At 36.8% G+C, this 21739-nt stretch overlaps 1 protein-coding gene across 4 annotated transcripts in view; it reads right to left on the reverse strand.

Moving 5' to 3' along the window:
* Nucleotides 1-20696, reverse strand: part of tox2 (TOX high mobility group box family member 2) — a 122886-nt gene extending 102190 nt beyond the window's left edge. The window contains exon 1 of one of the 4 annotated variants that reach the window (XM_081606990.1): nucleotides 20515-20696. Coding sequence is in view for 2 of the 4 variants with exons in the window: in XM_008408418.3 (XP_008406640.2) it covers nucleotides 2213-2305 (93 nt within the window). In the remaining 2 variants the exon portion in view is untranslated. Of the gene's footprint in view, nucleotides 1-2212; nucleotides 2869-20514 lie in introns of those variants that run through there. The other 3 variants (XM_081606989.1, XM_008408418.3, XM_008408421.3) reach the window with 3 other exon arrangements.
* Between the last annotated feature and the right edge of the window lie 1043 nt (nucleotides 20697-21739).

Genomic DNA, 21739 nt, shown 5'->3' on the forward strand with positions numbered 1-21739 from the left:
AATTTGTTCACAGGTCAACTATCCATCAAATTCAGCCACTATGGATGAGTGACAAGACTGTCAAATTGTTAAAAGTCAAACCTTTTCACATCTGTAATTTGATAAATGCAGTGTGTCCGACAGAGTATTTAAAAATAATAATAATAATAATAATAATAATCATAATCTGCTATATACAGATGAATTTGAAATTAAACTTTTTTTTAATGGAAAACTCAGTTTTTGAAGAACAGCTTATATGGAATATCACCCTGAACATACTGCCCACCCTGTCACACAAGTTGGATGAGAACATCACACTTTGTGGTGCTTTTCTCCAGCAGGGACAAGAAAACTAGTCAGCGTTGAAGGAAAAGTAAATAAAGCCAAGTAAAAGTCAATCCAGGAGGAAAACCTGTTTTATGACACATGTTTTCCTGTGAGTGGGTCATAGTTTTATCTTTGAGCAGGACCATGACCTTAAACATGAAGTCAGTCCCTCAACTGCCTGGCCTAGATCCAAATCGAAAACAGAATTTATGCCAAAGCTTGAAGACTAATATTCAGAAAGTAAATACCAAAACAGGCCACACTTTTCAGATTTATTTAGTAAAAAACTGAAAAGTATGCATATAATTTTCATTCCCTCACCAGTGTAGACTAGAATATGGTGGTCAATCACATATAATTCCAATAAAATACACATTTTAGTTGCTATGTCACAAAATGTGAAAAGGTTCCACAAGTATTGACACTTTGCAAGACACTGAATATCTGCTGCTAGACTGTGCATGACTACTTCACATTTACTCAGATAAACCTGCCTGAATGTTGAAATTTAAAAACAAGTCAAACGTTTATTCAGGTCCCAAGCATTAAGACATTCATAAAAGTTTGTAAAGCAATCAAAAACCTTTTCACCATGAGTGTTTGTGTGTGGATGACAGAATGCAACTGTATGTATTCAGGCAGGTGACCGTGTGTATGAACAGGGGAGATTAACAATCCAAATATTGCACTGTGCTATAATGTTTCACATGTATCACCTTGTCATCAGCAAATGTTAACTGCCTGCTGGCTTCCCCCCAGGTCCTAGGGCAAGCAAATTCTTATGAATGGCTGTGGATATCTCTCCCCAGAATACTGTCTAATAGCTGTTTACACAAGTTTTACCTTGACCACAACAACTGAAGGAGCCTTTAAGTGACTTTTACTTCTGGGTTTGGTGTGCGTGTATGTTTGGTTTTTGTATATGATGGATAATACTAAGCAAATTATTTAGTTTCACAAACTATACAATCAGAAAAAAATTCAGAAAATGACCTAGGAAAAATGAATATAACTTTTTTATAGAGGAAAAAATCTTTATTCTTGAGCGTAAATCGAATACCTTGTGTAAAAGCTGTTTATTTTGAGACGTTTTGAAATTGTTGACAACATAAATACAAAAACTTGATTTAAAAGGAAAATGTTGATGTAAAAATCTCAGTGTTGGTCCCTTAAATTGGATTGTCTCTTTAAAAAAAATAAACCACTGTGCGCAAATGTTTTGTTTTTCTGCTAAAGTTCTAATAACCATATGCAAGAATGTGCTAATAGATTTCAGCTTTAAAAAAAAAAGCCGCGCAGCTGTAACCTTGGGTCTTTTCATACGGCTCAAATGCAAAAAAAAAAATAATAAATACCACGTTTCGAAATGTTGGTAACTGTTTATTACTGTGCGCAAATTATTGCCATCTGCGAACTCGTTCGTGGCAGATATGAGTATAATTTAAGCAACTGAGAGAGATAAGTTATAATCATTCAGGGAAGTTTGCATGCTAAATAATATCCGTTAAAGCGCAATCTCACATCTCCAATGTTTTGTTCAGTCTGATCAGAGAAGCAGTGCCTGAAAGCGAGCGGTGCGCTCCAACTCTGCTTCCATGGCACAACAGCGATATACTAAAGACGACATTAAAACAAACTGCAAACGAATAAAAATGCATGAGCGCGATCTCAGGGCAGGTGTCAATGACAGCAAATATGAGATGGAAAACAAAAAGTTTAATAAAAGCTGGCGGCAGCCTGCGGATTCATGGCATGTTTATCCCCTGGGAAACAAAAGTGCAGCGCATGCCCAACCTCAATGCCCAGTGCCTTATTACACAGCCATGTGTAACCAATACACGTTTGCGCGCTTGCACTTGAAACTGACACATCTCAGTCGACTTTAGTAGAGTTAATTGTTTACCTTGTTGGAATGATAATAGTCCAGCCCGGAGTCAGTCGGTAACGTACATGAACCCACGCTGGAAGGGGGAGCTGGATAAAATCTTACGTCCATCTCAAAGAGCGCAAAACTGACGGCATGAAAGCGTAGCTCCAAAGGAAAAAAAAAAAACTGTGCAATGTCTCTCTCTCCTGCACACTCTCACACACACGCGCACACACACACGCGCGCGCGCAGCTTCTCACCCTTCTGTGTTGTGTGTCAAACCGGGCAAAAAGTACGACAAGTGGAAGAAAAAGGATTCTCTCCAGACGTTCAGTTTCTATATCCGTTCTACAGATACTTCGGCACTATATGGACATTCAGCACAATGATGCTGCACGATATCTAACATCCCTATAAAGTTCACTTAGGGAGATGGAGGAATTGATGGGAGCGTCGCCGCCGCGGTGGTCTCAGAAACTAAGAAGCAGGACAGTTAGTGAAGTTGTTGGAGCCGAACCGAGCCGGGCTGCGCTGCAGGTAAAGATGCAGGAATGAAATAGTCAGCGGTCGCTCCCAAAGCGCCCGCTCTCCCTTCCAGCTTTCCAGACGCTCTGAAGCTTCGTCATGTGGGAGCGCTCTAATGCTCTTTACGCATCCATGCGTTCCCGTCCACTCAACTGCTACTCGGCTGCGACCTCTACCGGCCAGATGGGGGTGAAGAAACATAATGAGGATGAGCGGATTGATTGAATGATTAGAATGGACAAAAAAAATAAATAAAAAATTGGCTTTCAATTTGCAGGATGGGACAATGTTTGCTAAGTCCTTGAAAAAGCTGTCTTAATGTAATTTATAGCTGGTCTCAGTGTAAACAGACTGATTTAAAGACTTTCACTCAGCTTCTTTTATGCTGAAAAATTGACTAAAATGTCTTTATCACCTGTACGCCCATAATCACTTAAATCTAAAAGGCAAACAATGAAAATGTGCTTAGATGAAGCTAATGTTATGAAGCTGAATATTTCTACTTTAACGTATACCCAGTATCCAGCAGTTTAAAAATTACAATCTTACAGTAGCTTTACTTGGGCTTGTTTTTCTTTTTGCCATGCAAAAGTATTCACATCCCTTTCACATTCTGACTTTTTAATCCCAGTCATCGGTGTAGTTTATTAGTTTCTTATGCAATATACCACCATAGAGTTGTGTATTATAATTACGTGGAACTAATTTTGCCATCTTCCCTGCTGAAGAAAAGTATACCCCCCTATGCCACTGCCATGTTTCACCATGCATATGTTGTGTTCAATTAAGTTCAGTGTTAGTTTACAGCCAAACATAGTCTTTTACATATAGGTCAAGAATTTCAAATGACTGAAATGCATTTCAACCCAAGATGAACCTCATGTTTCCAATATTATATATATTAAATTACAAAGGTAAGCTTAAATAGACATAACAATAAAATTACATATTTATTAAAAAGCATGACCCTTTAAATATAGAAAAAAAATCTTCCCAATAGAGACACATTATGTATATTTCAAAACAAAAATATTAAAATGTGTCATGCTGTCATATCAAAATCTACTATTACGTTACATGTTCATGTTTTGTTTACCACAAATAGAGAACACGAGGCTCTTGCAAAGCTCTGTCTGATACATTGTTTTAAACATTTTTGCCTTACAGCTATTTTGTAAATGTTCCTTATGCTTGTTCTTTTGTTGTATGTATGTATGACAGCAGGCAGCAGAATGCATGCTGAGAAGAGACACGATAGCTTAGATAATATGCTTTGCAACTCTGCTTCAATTTTGACCCTTGCGCACACAATCACATTTACACACCTGGATGATTACAAAACACACTCACACAGCGGCCAGCACAACAGGAAGTGCACACAGAACAATGTCCAACCAGAGTCGCAGAAAGGTATTGAAAGGAAAAATATAACCTCACTCCCAGAGAAAAGTGTCTCACACTGGGTTTAAGAATAGGTTGGTGTTATTTACTCAGTCATTTTTGTCTTTAAAGTGTTTTTGCACAGCAGAGCTACATGTTAGTTACACACAACTGACAAAGTATGCGTGCGGGTGTGTGTGTGTTTTTTTTCTCTTCCTCTGGTTTTGGTCCATGCTTTGGCTTTGTGTGATAGTGTGTATGTGTTAACCAAACTGCCATTGTCATCCCAGTGGGCGACTCGTTGGCCCCCTCAGGACTCAGCCTCGGTGGATGTTGCTATTACACGGCGTGGTGGCTTTGGCCTTGGGGTGTGAGCCTGCTTTAATGCAAAGCACAGATGGGTTGCACCATGGGTTTTCTCTTGTGGTCCACCATCAGCTGCCAGTTCAGGCTGTCGTACCTCCAAGCTCATAAGGTTAAGCGTCACAAGGACACTGATTTCTTCTCTCTCTCTCTCTTTTTTTTTTTGCCTATGATTCGCTGTTTGAGTGACTCTTTACTGTCTGTCGCTTTCTGTCACAGTGTCACTTGTCCAACCAACCTCCCTCTCTTCCACTTTCTCGTTCTGTGTTACTGCAGAAGATACAGTACACAGGGGTATTTGGCACATGTAGACTTGTGGCTTCATTGGAAAGGAATGTGTTTAGTTTTGTGGAGTTTTGAACACTGGCCAGTGACAGAGGAAATTGTGCCATGTCGAAAGAAAATTGTGGATCAAAAACTTGCAAATAAAAGAGCCTTAGTTACAGGGAAAAAGACACAGTCAGCAGCAAGAAGATGATACACAGATGCAATGACTTATTAGACAACAGTACAGTTATCAAAGGAATATGACAGGCAGAGGAAAGGTCACGCAAGTCTATAGAAAATGTTCCAATGTCTTATGCAAGTTATATTATTTAGAGTTGTCTCAATAAATACTATCGTCTGTTCAGAGTTATTAGAGGAAAAACAGTTTTTATTGTAATGGAAAGCGTTCCTGCTATGTCATTGGAAAAGAAATGGAAAATATGCTGCATTATTTCCTGTTAACTGTCACTACCCCGCCACTAATTAGATGATGCCAGCAAGAGCTGACTTTATAAGAAACTTTATATTATTTTGCCCTAAAAATATTTTCATATATAGAGAAATTATGATTTATGGAAATTGCAGAGTAAGAATAGATAAAAGCATATTTATTTTTACAAAAGCAAATTATTCTTTTGAAAAGCAACCTGCGTCTTCAACAAAACTTAAAATGTCCTCATACACCAAGTACAAGCTTCCCTGCTTCCTGCTCTGTCATTACAGCACAAATGTGTTTATATTTCCTTCACAGACTTAAATTAATTTTTTTATTAAATCTGAAAGTCTGTTGTTAAATGGATATGAAATAGAAATCTGTCAAAGATAATAAAGAAATATAAAACTTGAACAATTTGATTAAAAAAAAGAAAAAACTATCTTGTTAAAATATATTCATACAGTTATAAGATTTTATTTGAAATATCCCAATTGGCATTACAGCAAACAAATCCTTCTGACCAGGGTTTTTTGATCGTTTCCATTTTCACATAATTACCTTTGGGAAGCTCCTGACATTTAAGTTTGAAAGGTATCATCAATATACAATGCATGTAAATATTTTCAAATATTCCTTTGAACGTTTTCACGTTTCATCTTGCTGCAACCACAAGTTTAGATGTATTTTACTAGGTTCTTTGGGATAGAACAACACAAAGTTTCGCATTACTGTGAAGTGAAAATAAGTGGCATTGGTATTCCCCTTTATTTTGATACCTCTAAATAAAATCCACGATTGCCCACTACCCACTTAGTAAATTGAGTCCGACTGTGTGTAATTTAGGTTGTTCTGTGAATCCCCCGACAATGTGTTGGAAAACATTAGTAATCAAAAAGTATTACAAAGACCAATTAACACATCAGACAGGCCGGGGGCAAAGTTGTGGGGACTTTTTAAGCAGATTTGGGTCATAAAATGATCCAAAGCTTTGAACATCTCGGGGAATGCTACTCAATCCATATTCCAAAAATGAAAAGAGTATAGCAAAGCTAACAAACCATGGCCTCCATCTAAAATGGGGATTGAAAGCAATAATCAGAAAAGCAGCCAAGAGGCCATGCTAAATCTGGCAGCTCTGTAGAGTAGCAAGAAAACTAGGAAAAATATTGATGAAAGAAAGTGTCAAGAAGTGATGTTTACGGTTTACCAGAAACCATAGAGGGAAAACTGCAAAGTTTTCTGCTCACATGAGAAAGACTGTGTGGTGAAAAGTAAAAATAAAATCAACAGAAAAACATCATCACCATCACAAAACAAGTAGGCTGCATCATGCTACGGAGACGCTTTATGTTTTTTCTGTAGATAGTGGGATGTTGGAGCTATGTACTGAGAAATCCTCCTATAGAATAATGACCCTAAAGACACAGCATATGTTAGAATAGCCCAGTTTAGGCACTGGTTGGCTAGAGTGTGTGCATCATGTGCAGAGGCTGCAGTGCTTGGTGCTGTTGTCCAGGGCTTGATTCTGATCTTGGGACATATGCTGCTTGTCTTCCCTTTCTCTCTCCTCCCTAGTTTCTGTCCATTTACTGCTCAATAAAGGCCACTTGGAACTTAAACAAATATTCTAAATATCCCCTGTTAATATATCTGTTAAAATCCAGAACTAAATCTAAATGAGAATCTGACATGGGAATGTATGTCTCTAGATGTGCAAAGCTGGACAAGACATCCAAAAAGACTTTCAGGTTTAATTGCAACAAAAGCCGCTTTTATAATGGATTGACTCAGGGAGCTGAATACAGGTCCATAGGATATTTTAGGGTTTTATTTGTAAGAATAAATAAATATTAATATATCCCAATAAGCTACATTGAAGTTTAAAGTTGTGACTTCGCAAAATATGAAAGTCCCCAACAAGCTCTCCCTTCTGGTCTCACTAAATTATTTCTATTTATCAGAATTTTTATTTCCAACAAACCCCCCAAAATTACCACTTATCCTTTAATGCAGCAGCACATACCTCAGTGATGACTGATTTTCCATATAAACTCAGTAAAATTACAAACATAAAGAACCTTGGTTAATTTATGATCTACAATATCTCAGGGAACAAATAGAGCTTAGTCTGGGAGTAGTCATTAACAGGGAAAAGGGGACCTATTTGTCACCAGTAATAAAATTGCAGGAAAGGTACTGGAACAATAATCGAAAAAGAAACAAAGTGACAATCTGTTTAAAACAGGAAGCAAAGTCAAATGTTCAGGATCAGTGTGCTGTGAACCCATTGGCCCACTCCACTCTCATTCTGATCGTTCTGCTCTTTTTGGGATTGCGACTAACCTGAAAAACCAGATCGTTTGACACACCAAACCATCTGGGAAGTCATCTGCAGAAACTGTTTTAAAAAAATGAAAAGATTTTTAGAAAAATTTTTGGCAGGTGATTGGATGAACCATCTGTGCAGCATCCATACTAGTTAAGACAGTTGGTAACTCTTTCGGAAAAGAGAGAAAAAAATTATTTTTCTTCATCAAAATGATCAAAAATATGAAAAAGAAAAAGACGCATCCATATCGGTGAAGTTTTCTACTATAAACTGAATTCATCCATACTTCAGAGGTTTTGATTTCCTCCTCCTCTGAATGAAGAAGAGCACATTAGGTTACTCTCTCATCTGTAACAAATAAGCAACAAATGAGTTATGCAAGTGCTATTTAACGTCGCTATAATAAGGGCTTCAGTTCCCTGCTAGTTATGGGAAGTGAAGCTGTCAAGGTGTGGTTTTGTCAAAAGTACAAGATGTTTGTTGTCGAGCACTTTAAATAAAATATTAATGCTTAAAAAAAAAAATCAAAGCTCTCAGTTTTAAAAAATCCCACCAGGACTTTCATGAATCAACGTCTCTCTTTTCAAACAAGGTCAGTGTTGTCTATTTTTTGCTTTATACCGTTTGGAATATAAATTTTAAGCCGTATTTCTTTATTTTGTTTAACATTCTCTTTGGTAATGCAACTATATTGCCTTGATCCACAGACAGTTATTCCATATAAGGCTGTCCTGAGCGCTGCAAACATAAAACTAATGGTAAACAGGAAATAGTTCAATAGGTCCACTTGAGCAGAGAGATGACTCATTAATGACTTGAATTTAAACAAAAAAAGCACACTGTGTTTTCCCATGTTACACAGAAGAAGCCTGTTTGTAGGAAAAATAATAAAAATAATAAAACACTCGGAAACAGTTTATGCTAAAATAAGATTCACCCTGCTTTGATTTGTGTCATTTGTGTTCTGTGGATCACTTTGTTAAAGAGAAGCCTGTGAACAGGCTTTTTAAATGCCTCTATGGATGACTTTGCCTTTGACTTTGCCTCTCATACAATGAATTTCACTTTATGCCAATTTAGGCTGCATCAGAGTGGTGCAGAGGTGATTAATTTTCCACTTTCACATTTCCACTCAGCTCCAGCAACATGAATATAAGCCCCTCCAGGTCGGTAATTTGGCTTTTTCCTCCATAACCATATACGTAAAATGATGTCTGTTTATCTTTTCCAAACTACGCAGGTACGATCATAAACCGAGGATGGCAAAATTAATTTAAATAGGCCACAACTGTCAGGACAAACAACACAAATGATGACATGAGGGCTTAGTGAGATAGCATTCTGGGTAACAAGGTACCATTATTGCTCCAGCTCCGAGCACCTATGTCTCAGTACATTTGTGTTGTTTCAATCTTCCTTGCTTTTCATCATAGATAAAACTAAATGACTGTTGTACAAAGTGACATTTCTGTGTTTTCTTCATTTAAAAAGTCAGGTAGAGTTCTGGTCAGATGTGTACATATTCTCATTATTGATAGAAATTAAATTGGGTCTACTAGTAACGGATTAAAATGTTTCTTTTTACAGGGTAGATTGATAAGATTGATTCAAGAAGTAACAATTAGAACATTTATTGTGAATTTGTATAATCCATATTAGAACAAAATTAATCATAAATGCTCAAACATATGAATCCTACTAGCATCATTTAAATAAATGATGCTGAGAAAGTTGTACCTTGACCATGCACACATAGCCTGTCTTGTTAGAATGTGTGGAGTTTATTTGTTGGTTTCCTAGCAGAGACCTGGTTTTTGACCATCATTCACATTTTTTCCTAAGGTTGAGGTTAAGGCTTTCAGAGCGGCTTTAATGAAACCTTCCAAAACTGGCTTTGATGTGGGTTTGGAATCATTGTGTGGCTGGAATATACAACTGTGTGCAGTAACAACCTTGTAAGGCTCAAGTCTGTCCTAAAGATCCTGAAACAAAAGTACCACAGTCAACAGTGAAGTAGTTTTAATATTAACACAAGCTATGAGGGTATCGACCAAGAAAAAGAAAAAAACTGCTTCAAAATCATTCTTGATGCTTGTCTTGAAATCTGCAGATGCCGACATGGACAAATGTAATGCTTTCTGAAGAAAAGGCTTCATGGTTAGATGAGTAAAAGATTGACTTATTTGGGTTCAGTAACTAGAGCAATGTTTGGAGATGAAAAAGCTGCAATATGTAACTTTTATAGTGTCTCTATGTCGTGGCAGAATAATATGAGACAGATCATTTAAGAAAAGACTGAGCTCCCCCACCTCCTCGCAGTGCTTCTATTGCCATCTGCAGTAATGCATTGCTCCCAGTCAAAAACAACCAATCAGACCCAGAAGGTAGGTCTTAGCGCTTTCAGTCATGCTCATGTATGCTCTGCTCAATGTGCTAATGGCAGAGAAACAACTTACCATTTCAGAAAAACCGTTTATCTGCCGTCATTGGTGGCCATGCTTACTAACCTGAGCATTCATAGCAGACTCCATTTTGGGGAACTATCTGTAGACTAGCAGAGAGCAATGGGTACTGCGTGAGCAGTGTGTACACAAGCATGACTGACAGCCTCCTCTGATTGGTTCTGACCAAACAGAATGATAGATGACAGTACTAGCTGACATGCAAGGTGGTAGTAGCATCATGTTGAGAGCTTGTTTGGGAGTCAGTGGCGGGGCTGGATTCATTGTACAAGTGGATGGAACAGTGAAGAAGGCAGCTAACTCTTCCTGTAATTGATCGTGATTCAGTTTCACTTCAAATCTACTGCTTGACTGGAAGTGTTACAACCCAAGGACACAAAACAGTTTTAAACTGTTTTGAAAATGAATTGACCATGGGTAAAGTTGAGTCCTTGCCAGAAAATCAACCAATTTCAATAAACTCTGGTATAAATATATTGCCAAAATCCTGTTGAAGGCTACAAAAGCAGGCATCTAAGGTGCAACTTTTTAGGGGACGAGAGGCATTCATCAGGTAGATTTGGGAAAAAGCTATAGCAACATTAAAACTTATGCCCTGCATTATTCATATAAAAAACTATTTGAACTACATGTTGCTTCAACAGTCTACACTGAAAGGAACAAAATGTAGTATGAAATTACTGTTGATAATTCGACGTATGCAGGCTTCTGTCCTGAACTGTATGAGTAACACTTCAAATGGCTAACAATAAAAGAGTTACCAGACTGGTGTGAAAACACACTTTGTGGCTGTTCCAAAATAACAACAATTATGCAGCTAAGTACACTTTGCAGAATTTGCAGTTCTGTTCATTAAAGCCCAGTTTAGTCTTGTATCAAACCTTGTGTGAATAAATTGTGTGTGAAAGAGTCTGTGAGGCTGTGGAAAGCACACCACAAAGGGCTTTTTACTGTTGAACCTTTGCTAACCTTTTCTGGCAACTGACATTCAATAATGAGACTATGTTGTCTCTTGTTCCTTTGGACAATCGTCCATTGAAACAAATGTCATTCATGGACTATGTTCCACCCTCTGCATGACCCCTTTCCACATTTGTGATTAGCTGAAGTTGATTTTCTCTAAATGAAAACCAACCAAATTCTTTATTTATTGTTGGTTTTGAATGCATTTTTCTTAGACTATAAAACATATGTTACCAATGATAAAACATTGTGTTTTATGGTATAACTTTGCTCATGTGACATGTATTTCAACAAAATCCCACTTTGTAATTTGAATCCAACATTCTAATGCAACCAAATAAAAAGCAGTGGACATTTTCTGTTTCATTGTTACAAAACAATCCAACTTCTCCTGTTTTAGAGTACTTTTAATTACAGAAATGGTAATTTGAACTCATGTTTTTCAAACCCATTACGCCTTCATTTTTTCATACCTCTCCTGAATAAACCCTCCTCTTTATCATCCTCTCATTCCCCGACCTTCTACTTATGTTGCACATGAGAAATAAGAGGGGGGATGGGGCTGAAGATGAATGAAACAGAGAGTGGGGAATGAAAGGGAGTTGGAGGGGAAAAAGAGAAGAGAGCAAGATTGGGGAAAAATGCCCTTTGACTGGATTTAAAAAGTCTGTGGCATTTCATTTGCAGAGAGAGGGGAGCTTCATCTCCTTCAGATCCTTTAAGGGCCAACCTAATTGATTAATGTTTCCATCTCATTGCAAAATGGAGGGGAGGGGAAGGCGACTTAACTGGAGCCTTTCGCAATCTAAAGTCTTAAAACAGAACCAGCACAAAGACAGACGATGACAGAATGAAAGACAGACTGATGAAATAAAGTCTAAAATTCCAGTGCATGAGTAAAATATGTTGAAGGTCAAAATTGCCACAAGAGTATGCTCAACGTAGAGGAAGAGTGGCATGTTTGAACCACCATACAACATGATATTTTTGTAATTAAATAACTCATTCATTGTGGCAAATGATGCATGTGGTTTCACAAAAATGCTGCATTTGTTTCTGCTCCTTCCTGGCATACAGGCAATTACTGGATTTAAAAATTAAATGTAATAAAATCTACCATCTTAGCACTTCTTTTCATATTCATAACTTAATAATTTAATGCTTTGAAGAGGTGATGCACTTCCTGATAAGGAAAAAGTATCACATTTTCCGCTTAATGACACGGTCCTATGCCAATTTCAAGCTTTTCCTACTTATGACCCGAGGTTGGAGGAACAGAAAGATGATTGCAGTGAAACAGAATTCAAGGAAATTCACGGGAGTTCACAGTCACCTAAAATTATGGAGTTATGCATACTCGGTTGCAACCGGATCAGCCTGGTGAGGACAAAATTCTCTGAATTTTCTCACTGAAAATGTAATGCGATTACTTGGCCTTTTTACATGTTTCTGACAGCAGCATGAAAATATTTAGATATCGTTGAGCCCGTGAGCGTTTTCCAGTCACAAAACAAAACCAGCGGAGAGAAGCCAAAACAGTAGTGACCTTTCCCCAACATGGTATATTAAATATGAAAGGTCAGCTCAGATTGTGGGGGAGGGTAGCAGTGGAGTCTTGCACTGAGCAGACACAGACAAAATACTGTAATATCTACCAGGCAAATCCCAGTGGTTTCCTTCAGAGGTCATTTGAATGTGAAGGGAAAAAGGCAAAAACAGAAGACAGAGAAACACACTTCAGCAATGTTTCTTGTCTGCTCTTGAATTTGAGATCTGCACTCCACAGTGCAGTACAGTAGACTGGCTATTTTCATAAACCCTTAAACCCTTAATAATCCCTCCACTCTTCTTGCATGCCTGTGCTAACATCTGTTCCACTTTTGGAGTCAGAAATATTGTAATTTAATATAATTTGTGGTTATTTGTTAACCGTAAAATGCAACCTCTGCAATAATGGCCATAAAAATGATTTCCATTCACTGTAATTAACGCCCTGTCATATAATTCACGTCCTCTGAAAAGAGAGTCGGCTATTTAACTGCCAATCCCTCCATTCGATGTTGGAACGCAAGCAGTAACAAAACAAAACAAAATTATCACCTTTTTATGATTGTAGATGCCTTTTCACTCAGAATTAAAGTCATTTACAAGAGGCAGACATCTGTGTCCTTATCAATGTAGTATTTAACATGGATAGCGCATAGAGAATGTATATTTAGGTGTAAATCAGTCAAGTTAAGTTTTTCTTAATTTAGATTTAGCACCTGTTTCAAAAACACTGGTTTCACTACAAGGGCTCCGATCCAAATCCAGAAAATTTGTGCAAACTAGAGAGAGAAGAGTAAAAAACTGAAATTTACACAAAGGGGTAAATACAGATATGCTGCCAGTTGTGCAATTTAGCGTGACTTGTTGTTTTCGTCCCTCACTTGAGATGAATAGTACATTTTGAACGTAATAAAATTGTTAATATTATTGACACAATATACTGGCACAGAATAACACTTCAGCTAATTACATGTGGAAAGGTACTTAAAAGGTGGCTTGACAAAGTATAGAATCAGAGAATGTAAATGCCTGCCACACATTAACATTTTGTATTCACATTTTGAGATCATATATTTTTTCTTTTCATTTTACAGTTACATCATGTTTTTTTGGTAATAAAATAATGTATCTTGACAAAATGTGACAATGTAATGGTGTGTGAATATTTTGCAAGGTGCTGTAAATACTGCACATGGTCTACTGAAAGGAAATGCTAAGCACACAGCTCCAAAAAAAGATCAAAGCAGTTCAGTTACTCTGTGCAACCCCGTCTGCTGTGACCTAGTTTCTTAAGGTCAGATTAAACCTACACTGTACATGAAAATAATTTATTACAAATGCTAAATTGACTACATTTAGGTATTTTTTTGGCAGTGCAGAGTTTAATGTTTTCAAGCTTATTTTGGAATAGTTGCAAAGGGAAAAGTTTCAAGAAGTTGTAGTGCTTCCCAATAACACTAATAACTGTCAAACATTCCACATAACAAACTATAAACTGTTGCTAATGAGTAGCAGCTCATCCTGTTACAGCTGCTTTTCAAAGCAAATGCCTACTTTTAAGAAGTTAGGTGATGCAAAAGTGCTTTTTCTTGTGTACAGACACAATACTGATAATACTGTCATATTTAATGACAGTATTATCACGATTTTAACATAAATTACGTACACATCACAGAAACTTAAGCAACATTTAATCACTAAATCACAAACTGGTTTCATGTGGGTTTTGCAATACAACAGAGTGTTACATATTTTCTAAGATCTCTGAGTTATAAAAACCTTCAGATATGATTGCTTTTTAGAGGCATATTCATATGTCCAGGACAGGTTATGTTCTGGAACAGGTATTGTGATTTTCTATAATTGTCTACAACACGCAAATAACCCAATTGTCTCCAACTTTTAATTTGTCAGACTATGATTCAAATTTAATTTTGCCAAGAATTTGAAAAAATAAGAAAGATCTGGGTAGGAGGCACAATAGGCACATTTTGCAAATGATAAATAATATGGTATTCAGTGATGATCAGAAAAGGTTCATTAGCTCATGCTCAAAAATGTATCAGCCATCTGGAGAGTTTAGATTTGTTGCCTAGCCGACCTGTGGCTCAGGCAACGAGCCAGTTTGATATAACATGATATTTAAAATACCATCCTGATTTGACGAACAGCATTTGAAAGCTTTTTGGAAGTAAAAAATTAGACACAGATTGAAAGGGGAAAATTGCCACAAAATAATGTGTTTAAATTATGAATAAAACAAGAGAGACAGGGATGGAGTAGAAGTGTCAATTCTGAATCAAGTGCTCCTCTTTAACTTTCATTACTGGAACATTATGGTTAAATTTTATAAGAAAAGGATAGTTCAGATGTTTTAAAGAAATTGTATTTGTTGTTATGTGCTGCAGCTAGTAAAATTAAATCTGATGCACTTCAAGACACATTTGCTCCAGTGTTCAAAAATTGTTTTTACACGAGTCCAGTTGTGAAAACATTGAATTCACATTGAATAGTAGCCATTAGACGTCATGTTCTATCATGTGAAGGTTTTATTTTTGGATTAAATTATTCAGATGTGTTGCGCGTTTCTTTTTCTTTTCACATTGATTGTTCACATAATGGAGCTAACCATTTGTTGACTAACTGAATTGGCCACGGCTATCTCAGTTGGGCAAGGATTTTTGATGCGTTTTTCTAGAAATGTTCCTGCATTCAGCTCTCCTGTTAGCAGCTGGCAGTCCTTGAGAAGAGACATAACAGGGAGTTTGTTCATCCAATCAGTAATGGACTTTAATTAGCATGACAGCTGTCATATTAGCTAAACAAGATAATAAATTAATGGATTGAAGTAGACCAAATTTGTAGCAGAATATATTGCTACACTCTAGTGTATTTGGGCAGTAGTTCATGTTATGGTCTTATCTACATTAATCACACTTAATTCTTTTTGTTTAGTGATGACAACTTACTTATGTTGAATTTTGACTTTGACTTTATTTGAAGCAATTAAGTTAGGTGCCACATTGGTAGCCTAGGTCTGACGTCACGACGCAAGCTCCGCAGTGACCGATCCTGTACTGACTTGAGGTGCTGTGGGTAGAGCACAAAGAACATATGGATTCCTTAGTCCTTGATGGAGCCATTGCAGGTTCAATTTCTGGCCTGATAACCTTTGCCGCATGTCTTCTTCCACCCACTTTCCTGTGTAAATACTCTCAAATAAAGGTTGCATGAGCCAAAAAAATCTTTAAAAAGATTACTTTGTTTTTTAATTCTTTATTTGAAGTAAACTAAAGGATTTGAGTAAGACTGACTTAAATTTGTTAAGACATATGAATAAATGAAGTTGGATAAATGAAGTAAATCAATTGATTTACTTATTACCAACTGAAACAATGCAATTAAGTTGGTTCAACTATTTTTAATACATACATATTAATACAATACATATTAACATATTAATGAACATCATATAAATATGCAAGATTGTAGCATATTTAATTAAATAAGCTAATCTGTAGATTAAATAAACTAATCTCCATCTCCAGTCCTTATGTGTTCAAGTTGATTCTCAGCTGCAGAATCAACAGAATAATATCACTTGTGTTGAAATCAACAAGGTTTTTTTTTAACTATTACAGAGGTAGAAAACTTATTTCCTAAAATAAATATTGAATTGGGAAGACCAACAACACTTCCTACCAAATGTCGAATGCCCTTTGATTAACACAAGGTCGATATAACCACATATTCCAATCAACATTTCTCAAGTCTTCCAACGTTATTTTTACAAAACTCAATTTTATAAGGCAGAGTCATACAGAAGTTTAATTTTAATGTGTTTTTGACACACTTACAAGTTACTTTTGTTCTGTTCAGTAAATCTAATCTCGCGGTTCCTTTAGTCAGAAATGATTCTCTATAGTTAAAATACTTTTTTTGCTGCTTTTGTGGAGACTTGAAAACATTAATTATGAACATCTGAAGAACCTGAATAATCTTCATTTTCATCTCTCTGCATCTCACTTGTGACAGGAAGCATTTGCAACTGCAGCACATCGCTTTAATTGTGGAGAAACCAGCGCCTTAGCAATACTAATCTCATGCAGTATAATCAAGGGCACTTTCTCACTGATTTTCTGAAAGCAGTTCCCAACAGCACAAAAGATGTATCTTGGATTTTAGATAAGTGGAAAGAGGAGAGGATCTACAGATTTATACCATCTTGTAAAGTTACATAAGCCACTCTAGGCTCATGACATACTTAAATAAGCAAGGTTATGCAACGGCTCTATAACTGCACTTTACAATTGAGTTGCAAAGCAAGTTAGGTACGAGCACAGGAATTTACAAGTGAAGCAAAACATTGTACCAGATTCCTGCTTTTGTTCTCTGTGTGCATTAAGCAGTGTTTTCACATAAAAATAAAGGTACAGCTGTGAAGTATTCCCCCTCACCTCAACCCCCCCCGCCCCTACTGCTGGTGACTCACAGGAAGTTAAAGGGAAAAGTGAAAAATAAGTCAGAGCTGCACCAACACAAAGCGTGCATGTGCATTGGGACACGTACATACAATGCCCTGAGCATAAAAGAGGGACACAGACATCGCTGCTTTTGCTGTGTACCCATCTATTAAAAACAGAGGGCTACAGAGGGTGTGGTCGTGAGAGGCAGAAGTTATTTATCACAATTCCGTGGTACTGCAGCCCCTTATAAATTCAGAGTAGCGCCTGCTATGAGTAAACCCTTTCATAGACTCATTAATATTTGACAAAAAACATGGCTTTTTTTTTATTAGATGCACAATTTTACCATTTCTTTTCCCTGGCCTGATGTGAGCCTTTTGCCACAGTGCATTACATGGTTTTGCTTTTATCTTACTCGGTTCAGTCACATAAATTCATGGATCTCATTCTCCTCCTTCAGCATCATTGGCATCTACAAAAAGGAAGTGTTTTTCTCATCTCCACAGTCAAAAGCGTTTTGTCCGCCTTTACTGTTACAATATTTACAAGCATGTCTAATTTGGTTTAACCTCATTTTCATTTGTGTTGCTGTGCAGTGTCAGATTTTATTTTTCCATCAAAGATAATGGAAAAGTAAAACCAAAGATAATGGAATCAAATCAACAGCATATTTTTTACAAGTTGCACAATAGCACAGTTGATAGCACTGTCAACACGCAGCAAGAAAGTCTTGGGTTCAAATCCAGGGTTTCAGTCTTTGTGCATGCAGTTTGCTTGGAGTTTCTCCCCGTGCACGTATGGGTTCCTTCTGAGTTTGCCGACTTCCTCCCACGGTCCAAAAGCATCGCTCGTAGGTTGATTGGTAACTTTAAATTGCACAAGACTGACTGGTACGAGAAACACAAGGTAACTCAAGATGGTCTCAAATAAACTACTTTAAAACATCACAGTTTGAAAGCGGATTTTTGCTTCTCTCCTTAGCCTCAGTTATGGTGCGCAGTTTTTGCTGCCACACCTCTCTGATCTCCAAAGTCTGACTTTTTTTTTTTTTGCTTTATGTGTCAAGAACATTTTGTTGTGACAGTTTCACCAAACACCTTTTTTATAGACACCCCACCCAAAAATAACTAAACTGTCTCTGGAGAGAAATCAATAGATGGTGTTCTGTTTGTGTCAGTATCACATTTGGTTTTGAAAGTGTTGTGATACCACATTGTTTGCTAGAGGGGAAGTACAGGGGGTGGGTGGATAGGCCAAGAAAAGACTAGAATTTCACTTTGAAAACTTCTGATAATTTTATGTTAAATGACCTTGGTTACGTTTAAAACCCACATATGGAAATTTCAAAGTTTTTTGAAGTCTTAGGTTTTGTTATCTTGCAACCTTGCCCAGTTTTTGTAAGGTGGTGTAAATATTCCTCTGAGTGGGAAATGACTTGTATAGACATACAGTTGAAACTAAATGCTAACATACAGTTGTAATGCCTTACATACTTTAGGATTTCAAAGGAATTCAGATTAGATAATTACTAGAACGAAAGACAGATTTATTTGGATTTTTTTCTACTACTTTGAATGCAGAATTTTACATTTATTTTCATACTGTTTTAATCTGAATGATTCCGGTCACAAACTTCTTGAAATATTTTCTTAGAGTTTTTGGCCCACTCCTCATGACTGAATTTGTTTGCTTGAATTATATTTTCACTTTGTTTCTGAGTGAACAGATTTCACTCAAAAACAAGTCAAATGTCAGCAAAGAAATCTCATAATGAAACATGAGTTCAGAGTAAATGAACATGACTGATGAGGAAGAAGCAATGGTGATAGGTTGTCCACCGGCCATTGCAGTTGTTTTGTCATCTGTGTTTTTGATTCCCCTCCGTTTTTCCATAACCTCACTTTCTGATTGTCAACACATTTAACAGGCTGTGTGCTTGTTTCTCCTCAGGGAACACTCCACACTCTGATATCAGGTCAAGACAATGGCACACGTTTAAAATCCCTGATATTCGTAATGGTCCCGACGTCCATTTGACGTCTGGACGTCAAAAGGACACACCACTCTTTTAACACACCACACACAGCAGAAAAATCTCATGACATTATTTATAGAGGCCTCGTGATAATCAGAGTATCCTTAATATTGCCGAAAAGTGAAGATTGGGTCAAAAATGAACATTTTCACCTTGCTGTTTCAGCCAGACTTGAGAGGCATTTCAATCCATTGGCATAATTGTCACAAGGTCTTTTGTGTGTGTTCTTGGACTGATATACACAACTCATACCAAAATAATTTCAATTGCTTTTTCCCAGAGGGTCAAAACAGCTTGAATAGCTTTATTCACCTCTTAATCAATAAATTATTAGAAAACTTCATTTTGTAATAACTCAGTTTGTCTTTATTGAATTTAGTTCGAGCTAAATAATTTCTATTTTAGGTCAATCCTGACTGACCTAAAATAGGAAATGATTAGTCTGATTTAATATCAGACCAAACCTTTTCATCCACACACACGTGTGTGTGTGTGTGTTATATATATATATATATATATATATATATATATATATATAATTTTTTTTAGGATACTTCTTGACAAATATGATAAAATATTAATTTAAACACCATAGATGTGTCAATATTTTCAATGCAATTTGCACTTATAATGATGTACTATATAAATACTGACCTATCTTCAAACTCACTACTAAATGCGCATCATGATAGTATCTGCTATTTTTCTGAAGTTTTGCTAACTTGAGAACATGCTCTATTAATTTCATGCATTTGTAATAGATTACCAACACAAGAATATGGGCATAATTATAATCTATATAATAATTAATTCAATGTCTTAAAGGATCCGAGACAATTAGGATACACCTGAAAAAACAATAAGTAGGTCAGGGGTATTTTAAACCCTGACCTACATCATAAACTAACAATGAGAAAAAGGTTCCAAGATGATCAATTATAAAAGTTTCACTCCCAAAACATTTCTAAATCACTTCTCATGAGCAGAAGCATTTTCTCAGTGGTGAACAAAGCAACTCAAAATCAAACTCATGCTCATATCTCGCCTTCAAAAGGCTCACTGTAACAGTTGCTTTCAGTCTATTATTCCTATCCATAATGTGCACAGGTGCAGCCTAATTCAATTGGAAGATCCTGCCGCGGCTGTACACAAATAACTTGTCTCCATGTTACCAGTAAAGCTGTTGTCATGGAGATGACAAGGCTTACATAAGCTCAAATGTATTTATGTACAAAACAAGTGTATTATCTTCTTTGTGCTCATTTCATTATTTCATGTTTATACCCACATAGTTTAAACGCAAATTGATTTTTTTTGCCCGTCTTTTTCAGACATGCGTTGCAGAAAGCATTGTATTGTTTTCAAAATGGTTAGCAAGGTATTAAGGACCTGCTCTCAGGCAGAGACATTTTATGCCATCTGCAAAAGTTGATAACGGTCGTCTGCATTTCCCCTTCGGTATCACTTTCATCTGTATCACTGTGACTTGCTGAGCTGCAGCTTTGATATTAAAAGCTCAGATGTCTGGTTTCATAAAAAACAATGAGATGATTAGAAACCTTACCTTTCAGCCAGATATGCACCAGTAATGGAAAAAGCCTTTAGGAGCAAGGGGGAGGTTTCTTCATTCACCTAACCTTTAACCTCCCGTCTGCTTCTGGATCCAGCGCCTAGCAGCTTTCAGCACAGGATTAAGCAGTTATTGAAAGAGAAGTGGCATGATTGACAAGTGAAGGTTTCCTCCCTTGTCAGAAGGACCTCTCTGTCTGTCTCACCCTTTTCTTCCCAGAGCTCACCATTCACACTGTAGCGTGACTTGAACAACTTCTGAATTCCTTCTGCTGTGAAATACAAGTAAAACTTCCAGAGCCCAACAATTCACACCGGCTGTCTAAAATGACTACTGTTCATGAAAAGTGGGAGAAAATTCATAAATAAACTATCAGTAATGTGTTACGCTCTTACTTTGCCATTTCTGTGTCTTGAAAAGGCTTATTTCACCGTGCACATGACCGGTCTGCGGCAGTGCAGTCTGCAGCAGTCACTCATCTTAAATGAGGGAATTTTCAGCCTTAGTAAGACATGTAGGAGTGTGTACTTACTGTACATTTATTTTAAGCCTTTAACTGTATTCAGCAGAGAATGAATGCTGGTGGTGAATATCAAAACTACTTCAAACAAAAAGTTTGAACCAGCTCTGTTTGGTTATGATTTTCTTTGGAGAGCCCCTACAGTCACATGTACAGCACTTTGTTTTGAAGTCAGATTGAGCAACATTAAATGAAGGTTCAAAAACCAATTATTTTAACAACTTAATAAATAAATCAGTTGAACAATCCTTCAAAAGTGAATTTGAACTTTGCACGATCTTCCTATCTGTTTTGCCATCTCCATTTCAAATAAGACCAAAACAAACATCTTTCTACTTCTCCAAATTAACATTTATTTAGCGTCAACCATAAAACATCTGGCCTGTCCTTGTGGTGTCCTGGATGCAATCATCTTCCTCGTTACCTTTATAAAAGACAGCCTGCTATTTCAGATTAAATTCCATCCTACCTTTTCCAAACAAACATCTTTGAAGTTCTTGAGTGATTTATGACCAATTTCCATATTACAACAACATGTTCTATCTACCTATGTAAGTATGTATGAATGTACTTATTACATACCTAATTAAAACATGATAGACATTCCAAAATAGTCAATACTTGGTTGCTTGTTCCTTATTTTTTATTATTGGCCTGACATGAAACTGCTCAGCTGCAATCTGTGGGTTGCTGAGACGC

Source organism: Poecilia reticulata, chromosome 5, assembly GCF_904066995.2.
Source record: "Poecilia reticulata chromosome 5, P_reticulata-male-v2, whole genome shotgun sequence".
NCBI classification, from domain to species: domain Eukaryota; kingdom Metazoa; phylum Chordata; class Actinopteri; order Cyprinodontiformes; family Poeciliidae; genus Poecilia; species Poecilia reticulata.